The sequence below is a fragment of the Carya illinoinensis genome, chromosome 4 (genome assembly GCF_018687715.1).
Source record: "Carya illinoinensis cultivar Pawnee chromosome 4, C.illinoinensisPawnee_v1, whole genome shotgun sequence".
In the NCBI taxonomy this organism is placed as follows: domain Eukaryota; kingdom Viridiplantae; phylum Streptophyta; class Magnoliopsida; order Fagales; family Juglandaceae; genus Carya; species Carya illinoinensis.
Window position 1 is genome coordinate 32,091,456 of NC_056755.1, and position 10,109 is coordinate 32,101,564.

Genomic DNA, 10,109 nt, shown 5'->3' on the forward strand with positions numbered 1-10,109 from the left:
TGGATGATTTAGCATTAACATTCTCAAAATACATAATTACATTACCAAGTAACATTGCAAATAGGACAATCATCCTTTGGCCACATAGTTTGCAATCACAACAAATACAACGCAACACCAAGACAATCATCTTTCGGCATGTATCAAGGACTATACATTGGTCCACTTTTTCTCTAGCTGACCAGCTGCCACCAAGTAATGAAAGAAAAATCAAAACTTCCTATTGTGCATTTCTGCATTTCGACCTGTCCAAATTGACTACTGATTATCCTAGTCTCCCTCAATACCCAAATCCTCTCAACCCAAATATTCAACAATTTTGCAATAAAACAGGAGAATCCATATTTGCAAATGTTAAAACCACGTGTACAAAGAGAATCCAGGAGAAATGAAAGTATACAGAGTCTTAAGGTTCGAAATATGGGTTAGTGTTAAAGGTATGGGTCCAGTCAATTGATTGTTCTTCAAATTCAGGTAGTCGGCAAATTGGAGAATTTTGAGTTAATGGACAAAAACAGATTGAGATAAAACATGACATGCCAAAAGAAAATGCAAATTCAGGATTTAGATATCAAAAAGGGAATGTACCCAAACAGCAAATTATTAGACAAATCCTTACAACAAGAAGAAAGTTGTTATATAGAGAAAGAGTACAACGCTCCAAATGTCTTCACCCAAAAAGGTACAAAACAATAAATCAAAGGAAATGGAAATTGTACAGATGCACACGGGAAGCACAATTCCTAATTTCATCCGGGATTTGACTAGTTAGCTTACTTCCCTATAAATCTCTGCCGTTTCAACAAAAAACAAGAGTAAATAAATAAACAGCTAAATAATACTTTGTTTTAATAAAAGAAGCAAAGCAAGTAAAACAGAACAAACCCATAAAGGTGTTAAGAGAGAAAAGCAAACCCATGTAAATCCAAATGAAAAAAATAAGAAAAATAACACAATATAGGCGTTAGAGAGAGAAGAAATACAAAGTAAGCTCTTGAAGGCTTCATTGTAGCAGAAGACACCATGCCGGAAGAGAAATCTACATCGTCCCAGTCAAGAAGAGGGAGTAGCACGCATGGAGACGGAGAAAGGCCTGTATGGTGAAAATATGCAGAATGAGAGTGGGGGAGAAGGCGATAGGTTTTCTCTTTATTAGTGCATTTACACTTATGCCCTTGCCACATCAGTCCGTAACAAACTCTACGTTTTTGTGTTAGTACGTTTAGCATTTCTCTTATAAGAAAGTAGATACTATCCTAAAAAATGTAAAAAAATCTCTTTACAGATAGAATCCGTAACCTTTTTCAACTCAATACCTCTTTATACGTAGAACCTATAACTTTTTTCAATTTTTTATATGCAGAATCTACAATCTTTTTCAACTTCTCATAAATTTATTTAAATTTATATTAATATCTAAATACATCTAAACTTATCTTAAATAAATTCTACAAAACTTATTTTATTGTTTCAACTCATTACTATATATAAATAATTTAACTAAACTCAAAAGTACAAACGGTGCCTAAAAGATTGTCCCAACATTAGTCGAAGCATAATGGCTGGACTACATGACTATCTTTTAAGACAGCTGCCCGTTACAAGGCAGGTGATTATGGGCTATATGCGAGGCCCATATTCCTAACACCCTTCGTCGTCCGAAAACCCTTTCTTCAGATTTAGATCGTGTATACGGCTCTTTGCGAGAAGAAGTAGAGCAGCAGCAGTAGAGAGGGGGACAGATTGCAACGGAGAGGAGATGGCGCCGAATGGAAGCATCGTTCTCAGTAGAAAGCAAAAGATAGTGTCATCTCTCTGTAAACACCTCTCTTTAGACACTGTACGCCACCACTCATACTCCTTACTTTTCCATTTTTTTTTTTTCTTATTGCTTGATGGGTTTTCTTTCAATCAGCTGAACAATAGATTATGTGTTTCAATTTTGGGGTTTCAAGAAATGGGTCTTTTTGAAGTGATTTTTTTTTTTTTTTTCAGTCGTGGTGTTATTCAATTGGAGACTAATTATATCTTGTGGTAATGTGTAGGAGTTTTGACTAAGACATTCTCTTTACCCGAAATAAAAAATCGCACTCTCTTTGCCTAAACTAGAAAAGTTTCTTTTCCCTACTCTGCATTCCTTTGCATGTGTTTTGTTTTCACTGGACTTTTCATGTGCTATTTGTTGTTGGAAAGCTAACGAACTTGTGCATGTCTAACCTGGAAATATATTTTCGTGCATGAATATACAATTTTCGACTTTGATAGTTAAATTGGCTTCCAATCCTCAGATTGTTTGGAATATAAAAATTTCCTAAATTGATAGTTTATTTATGCAGAAAATACACTTGGATGATGTCGCGGAGAATGATATCAAGAGCCTGTACTTTAACGTACGGAATTCATCTGGGGCCTCTTTGGATGACAACCATGAGGTAAAGTTGAATTGGTTTGCGTCCTGAATGTACTAAGTCAAATTCTAGACAACTATTATGATTTTGCTGGATTTATTTTTTTATTTTTTTTTTATTCATTGGCACCGGGTGTCCGGAATAGCCTCCCGACTAATCCCAGGGTGCACAGGCCCTCTCGGCAAGGAGTTTCCCACAAGTGCACCTTAGGTAATTCAAGGGAAAATCCCCTAGTCCAATGGTGCCTAGAGATTGTTTGCACCCAAGGGGATTTGAACCTTAGACCTAGGGGGAGTATACCCCGAGCCCAAGGCCCTTATCAATTGAGCCAACCCCTAGGGGTTATTTTGCTGGATTTATTATCACTAAACCGTCTTTATTTTTTCTCATCTGTTTTGAAAAGCTAAAATTTTGGTTGTAGGTGATGAAGTGGATAGAACTCGCAGAGAGTCTTCCGCTAGATTTTAAGTCATGCTCTGGAATTCTCAATAAATTGGATCATGAATTGGCTCTGAAGTCTGTACTCTTGGGGAATGGATTGAAACCCTCTGAAGTTGACGTGATCGTGTTTTCAGTTCTACATCCTTTGCTGGTATAGAATTTGGCACTCCATTTGGTTCACCTGAAAAGAAAATGAAGTGAGGAACACAATAGAATAAAAAATAGATTTTTCATTTTTATTTTTTGGTTCTTTAATTAGAAAAGATAAAGTACCGAGAAAATAAAGAGAAGAATAGGACACTTATATATTTTTCTCTAAATGCCTAACTTTCTCTCTAATTATTATGTATTGTGGAAGACCCTTTGTCGTCTATTAATTAGTTATAATTATGAAATGGCGAGTTTGATTTCTTCCAAATTCTGTGAATCAAACTCTTTTATAAGTGCAAGGACTCAAAATCAATCTCACTTTTTACAAGTTTTTAATAAATAGATCTTGTTATCTCATTCGTATGGGCGATGGAGGTGCCATTTGGCCAAAGGCAGGCCTCACAAATATGAGATTCTGATGCCAGGTTGGCCTTCGAAATGAAGACAAGGACAAGTTACCACATGTGATGAGATGGATGGATTACATCCAGGTAAGGCCACGTTAATGTTAGTTTTCATCAATTATTCACTAGTTGTGCATGCATGAGAAAAAATTGTTAATTTTTAATTTTGTTCTATTTTTTATTCTTTTGTAATTTGTGATCATGGCCACCCTTGATTACTAATTGCGTGCATAAAAGATGAAAAGGGGGATTGCATGCAATTACATTGGTAGAAAAATAAGAGCTGAAACACGAAACGAGGTAGACAGGCATGCAATCTATCCCTATATTAAGCCATGTCTTTCCAATAAATTGTTTTTTTTTTTTTTCAAGTATAAGAAATTTTTTTAATACAAATTGAGGCATAGCCCAAGCACACAAGTAGCATACAAGAGAATGCATCTTGTTAGAAGCTAGAGATAGATACAAGAAAATCATAGAAACTAAGATCATAAAAGTCTATAGCAATATCCCACATAAATAAAGTCTTGAAGAAAAGATTTTTAAGATCTTCTACAGAGCGCTCCCAATCTTTGAAGTTCCGTTTATTCCTATCCCTCCAAATGCACCACAGTAGACAAATAGGTGTCATCTTTGTCACAGCTGCAATATGAGGAATATTCTTTATTTTCTCTCCAACTAGCTAAGAGATCGCCACCTTTCCAGGCATAACTCATGCTATTCCAGCTCTGCTGAAAAAATCATTCCATAAGGCCCTAGCAATCTCACAATGGAGGAGTCAATGATCCACAGTTTCACCATGCTTTTTGCACATACAGCACCAATTAATTTTACTATTATCATTCAAATAATGTAACTTTATATAACTGACCCTTCAGTTCCAATTTCTAAAAGAACATTTGATTTCTAATTGCCAAAATAAATATCCATGTATGTAAAATAATTTTAAAGGTGATGGAATTTTAAAATAGGAACACTTCTTGTTTCATCTCTAACATGTTTTCTTCTTTTGGTCAAGCCACCTCATCCATTCATGTATTAAATGACCATAAATGTACAATAATCTCGAAATGTTACAGAATTTTAAAGGTTAGGAACACGTTGTTTTCTTTCCTCCATAAAATTTTTTCAATTCCTCTCCAACTAGCTAAGAGATTGCCACCTTTCCAGGCATAACTCATGCTATTCCAGCTCTGCTGAAAAAATCATTCCATAAGGCCCTAGCAATCTCACAATGGAGGAGTCAATGATCCACAGTTTCACCATGCTTTTTGCACATACAGCACCAATTAATTTTACTATTATCATTCAAATAATGTAACTTTATATAACTGACCCTTCAGTTCCAATTTCTAAAAGAACATTTGATTTCTAATTGCCAAAATAAATATCCATGTATGTAAAATAATTTTAAAGGTGATGGAATTTTAAAATAGGAACACTTCTTCTTTCATCTATAACATGTTTTCTTCTTTTGGTCAAGCCACCTCATCCATTCATGTATTAAATGACCATAAATGTACAATAATCTCGAAATGTTACAGAATTTTAAAGGTTAGGAACACGTTGTTTTCTTTCCTCCATAAAATTTTTTTCTTCTCTTTATATAATTTCTGAAGCAGTAGTTTTGCTCTTGTATAGCCATGTCATTTATTCATGTGTTAAATGACCATAAATTTAAAATGGTTTTAAAGGTCAAAAACACTTTCTCTTCTTTCGTCTATAACATTTCATCTTCTTTCACTTATCAAAAAAAAAACATTTCATCTTCTTTCATTTATGTGTGATTCATTAAATTAAGAATTGAAAAATTCCATGTTCAAACAACTTCACAATCAGGTTATAAATAAAATAAAAAATTAACAAACTGTTTCCTGTGCATTTAAAACTAAAATTCAACAAACTGATAACACAAGGAACAAGGGGATGGCATGGTAGCTTATTAACTTCACACGTGATACAGGGAAAATTGTAGAGAAATAAATATAAAATATAATAACACACAAGAGACAAGGGTGGTGGGTTGTGTGGTGGTCTCTTGGGGAGATGAAAAGATAGGAGACTAGTTTGCGTATATCTTAAATATTCCTAATTTTCTAAACATATGTTGGATTGGGTCGGAAGCTGGATTCTGCAACTTATCTTTTCACTTCTGACCTGACTTTAATTGGAAAACAAAAATGTGTCACGTCAGTTACCTGACAGTTGTCAAAATCCGAAAAACTGATTATTCTTAGTTCGGAAAAATAAAGGTTGAGTTGGTATAGCAGAATTCTGTACAGCTTTGTGCACTTGTTTGATGAACCAAAATTTCAATCCGAAGTTAGAGCGTAGAAACAAACAAAACAAGATGCTAACCTGGAAACTTTGTTCTCCTCTAATTTTATGAACTCAGCAATGGTCTCCTATCATTATTCTCCCATTGAAATCTCCTTTAAATCAATGTCTGCTCGGTTTTTTAAATGATCAGATTTTGTCACCCGATGCCAAAGTCCACTAATTGTGTTCAGATCATTTGCATTTATTGGCCACCATCTTTGACACTTTATAGGAAAGAGAAAATTTATTTGTGCTCTATCTGACAGCTTCTGCAGTTGTTAGATGAATTCTGAAATACTGAAAAAAAATTTGCTATAAGAAATATTCTGAAATACCAACTCAAAACTCTTAGGGATCATAAAACATCTTTGTCTTATCTTTGTCAAGACTGCAAGTTAGGTATGCGTGCAAATTGGCAAAAATGTGGGGTTGATTATGTAACTTTATGATTTATGGACATCAACTCATGACTTCTGACAAGATGTTGCAATATTATTCCATTGAATGTAAAACCTATATTTGCATTGTTGAATGTCTTGCCTTATTGTATCCATATATGAATCCCTTGTCCCCAATTTGCCCCCTTACCCTCTAAGCAGCCCTGGTTGTATTGTATTTTTTCCACGTATAAATGATTAGCTAGCTCTCAAAAACTATTGCATTACATATTAACAGAGCAAGGAGGATTTTGGGGAACTATTCGAGAAGATATTGCTTGAGAAAGCTAAATTTGAGCCACAAGTGAGTAATTTTTTTAATGAACTTGTGTGTTTCATTGTTAGTCTTTATATTACTATTTGTAAATTGGGTCAGAACAGAGACTGCTTAAATGGTTAAAAGATAAACTGTTTGGTTGTTTTATAATTAAAATAGCACGGTACAAGTGCACTGCTGCACCATATCCTTTGAGAGTATTTACATATATTCTGGGCCATGGGGAGTGAAGGGTATTGATACCCTTTTTGGGGTTGGGGGGACATGCTGCATGCTTACATCCCTCAAGTATCTCTGCAGAATTCTTTTTTTTTTTTTTCTTTTTCTTTTTCTGAATGGCACCGGGTGTTTGGAACAAAGTCCCGACTAATCCTAAGGTTGCATAGGTGCTAGGCAATGAGTTTTCCACAAGTGCACCTTTGGTAATTTGAGGGGAAATTCCCCTATTCCAATGGCCCATAGAAATTGTTTATACCCAAGGTTCAAACCTTGGACGAGAAGGGAGCGTACCACCAAGACCAAGGCTCTTACTACTAGAGCCAACCCCCTAGGGTTTCTTTGGATAGAGTTTGTAAGATATTGACAGGGTTTGAGTTTCATATATTCTCTGTTGATTTTAGTTGGAAGGAGCCAAAAATCCAGTGAAGGTGGACGTAGATTCAGATGCAAAAAAGACATTGCAAAGTGCCAAAAATGCAGATAAGTTAGATGCAGACCCGAATCTAAAGAAAAGTGATACTGGGGTAATCTTTTAAAACTGACCATGATATATTGGCAACCTGTAACAGAAGCAGCTGTTACATAATGACACTTAATTTTGAATTTCAAGAAAAAGGCAGCTGGGGTTAAAGAAGCTACCCAGGAGAAGAAAAAGTCATCTGAAACAGAAGCAGTTGATAAAGACAAAGAAATTAGTGTCAGTTTGCTCAATATACAGGTTGGTGTCATTCGGAAAGCATGGAAGCATCCATCTGCTGATAGGTGTGCTGAAAAACTTTTTCCTTTTCTTCTTCAAGAGCTATGTAAATTAGATAACATCTGAACATCTTGCAACCCATTGAAGTAATTTGAAGTTTAGTGTCTGTATTTTACACTATTTTGCAGTATAATTTTGGGATACTAATAACTCATTAGCCATTCCATTTCAATTCATGATGCAGTTTGCTTGTTGAGGAGATCGACATTGGAGATGCTAAATTTCGCCAGGTGGTTAGTGGTTTGGCCAAGTATTATAGTCTTGATGAGTTAATGGTAATAATTTCTACAAAAACTAGTAAGATACAATCAGTTTGCATGCATTTTCTGTTTCCAGTGCTCTCTTTCAGTTTCATAATTTTTGGATTTTTATTCTTTATTTTTGGATTAATAAAAACCTGAAAACTTCTTCTTTGAATCGGTTTCCTTTTTGCATCTACCTTGCAGAATCGGCGCATTGTATTGATTACAAATGTAAAACCTGGAAAACTACGGGATGTGATGTCAGAAGGATTGGTACTTTATTCTTGGAAATTTTTGTCAAATTCTGCACATGTTTTCCATACATGGAGTTCCCTCATGATGCATTTCGGATATTCTTATGTAGGCTATAGAAAAAAGTGAAATAAGATCTAAATTACCAGTGCATATTGCTTGAGGAATTGTTGTACTTCAAGATTTCACCTTTGTTGATCTATGAAGGATATGCTTGCTTTCTTTTCTCTGCCACTCGATGATTGTAGATCCATACAAATAAGCATGTGATATTGCACTAATTTATTTTGAATAATCATGAAAAAAACTGAAGAAAGACGGAAAGCTTGCAATTATTAAATCACTTTCCCAGTAGCAGTTTCAGCCTCAATGCAACTACAGACCTGGAAATTATCAAACATTTGAAATTAAGCAACACATAACTTATGCAATGAAAGAGACCATAAAAACTTCCGGTTACTTCACTGAAAGATTCATTCTTTAGGGTTACTCCTTTTGAACTCTCCAATTATAGTGGGCTAATTTTGATGTGCATATTTATAAATCCAATTTTTCCAGGTGCTATGTGCTTCTAATGAAGATCATACAATTGTTGAGCCTTTGTTCCCTCCTGAAGAGGCCAAACTTGGGGAGCGTGTTTCATTTGCTGGGTAAGATTATTAAAATCACGTGAGCTATAAAGATACAGTTATCATCTGGATGATTTATAGTGCCAGCAGTTGGATTGGTTACACAAAACCAAAAAACTCATCTCATCTCATCTCAACTCATCATTACAACTTTTTCAAATCCCCATACAAAATATAATAAATAATTTTACTTTTTCAAATCCCAATACAAAATTAATATTACAAAATTATATTATACCAATATTTTATTCATTACTATTTAAAACATCTCATCTCATCTCATTTCATTTGTGTAACCAAACGGGGAGTATTAGTGATAACCTTTTTCCATTGAAGATGAGGTTGAACATTTTTTCAGAGAGATGAAAAGTCACAACTAGGAATCTATTTGATCAGTTATGCTACTTCACTCTTAGGGTACTTTTCACTTAACAGCTATATTCTAGACGGGGTTGAGGCTGTTCAGTCTACGCTTCTTAATGATGATATAACTTCATCTTGCCCCTGATCTAGTTGATCGAAGTTGATAACACTCATAGAATGAAGTGTGGCAGGGGTTTTTTTGTTTGTTTTTTTTTTTTTTTTATTCACATTTTCTTCATTATTATGGTTTCTTACACGTTCATTGGTGTTCTTGTCTAGGATTGATGGAAAGCCAGAAGACGTCCTTAATCCTAAAAAGAAACAGCTGGAGAAGATAACTCCAGTATGTATATCTTGGCATCTTCTTTTCTATGCAGTAGTCTTATGCCCATTCATTACCCATATACTTTAATTTAAACATCTTTCTCATGCCCATTCGTTACCCATATACTTTAATTTAAACATCTCTCCCACGTCTTGAATTAATACATAAAAGGAATATTCGGCCAGCCCCAATTCATTTTTGGCCTGTTTTATGAGTACCATGTACTGAAATTATAGCTGTTATTAAGAAATAGTTTCCATATTTAATTTTTAAGGATGGGTACGCCAAAGATCATTCATCCATGTTCTGGTATCATCTATGTCCCTGAAAATTCTTACGTATGCTATGTGGATGAATGCGTCCAAATTTGGAGAAATAATGATTGTGTTTTGCCGGCTGCAGCATCTTTTCACTGATGACAAGGGTGTGGCCACTTTCAAGGGAATACCATTTATGACATCCTGTGGACCATGTACATCAGCCATTCCCAAGGCAAGCATAAAATAGTGGGGATGGCATATTGGATACTAAACACAATGTAACTCAATGTTTAGAGATGAGTCTTAAGCTTTACTTGATGGGAAGACACGGTAATGCAGGCATGGTTTTTGGTTACTCAAAATGCATGGTTTTTGGTACTCAAAATATGCCATTTTACTCTTACATTTATTGATTGCTTTCACTTGCTATTGCATTCAATTCAAATCTAAACAAAGAACGAAAATGTTATCCTCCTTTGTTAGACTGTCTGATAACTGAATGGTCCAAGCCCAGAAGGTTCTACTTCTACGAATATAAATTCAGCAATGGATATAGCTCAAAGGGGTCTGAAGAAACGTTTTATTTTTTTATAATAATTTTTTGGGATAAGATAAAAAGGGTATTA

The 10,109-nt window shown here is 34.8% G+C and overlaps 1 protein-coding gene across 1 annotated transcript; it reads left to right on the plus strand.

Moving 5' to 3' along the window:
- The first annotated feature begins 1,624 nt into the window (after positions 1 to 1,624).
- On the plus strand, positions 1,625 to 9,892 carry LOC122307950 (probable methionine--tRNA ligase). Its single transcript, XM_043121083.1, has 12 exons — positions 1,625 to 1,840; positions 2,337 to 2,432; positions 2,830 to 3,000; positions 3,425 to 3,490; positions 6,398 to 6,463; positions 7,057 to 7,179; positions 7,266 to 7,417; positions 7,597 to 7,687; positions 7,859 to 7,927; positions 8,465 to 8,556; positions 9,178 to 9,241; positions 9,626 to 9,892. The coding sequence occupies exons 1-12, from the start codon at positions 1,760 to 1,762 to the stop codon at positions 9,728 to 9,730; spliced, it is 1,176 nt and encodes a 391-aa protein (XP_042977017.1). The 5' UTR covers positions 1,625 to 1,759; the 3' UTR covers positions 9,731 to 9,892.
- Positions 9,893 to 10,109: the final 217 nt, after the last annotated feature.

Bases quoted from the DNA above. Each gene is read 5' to 3' on its own strand.
- LOC122307950 (XM_043121083.1), top strand. From the start codon at position 1,760: ATGGCGCCGAATGGAAGCATCGTTCTCAGTAGAAAGCAAAAGATAGTG. The intron at 7,928-8,464 runs GTACTTTATTCT...CAATTTTTCCAG, and splicing joins ATGTGATGTCAGAAGGATTG to GTGCTATGTGCTTCTAATGA. The intron at 9,242-9,625 runs GTATGTATATCT...TGCCGGCTGCAG, and splicing joins AGCTGGAGAAGATAACTCCA to CATCTTTTCACTGATGACAA.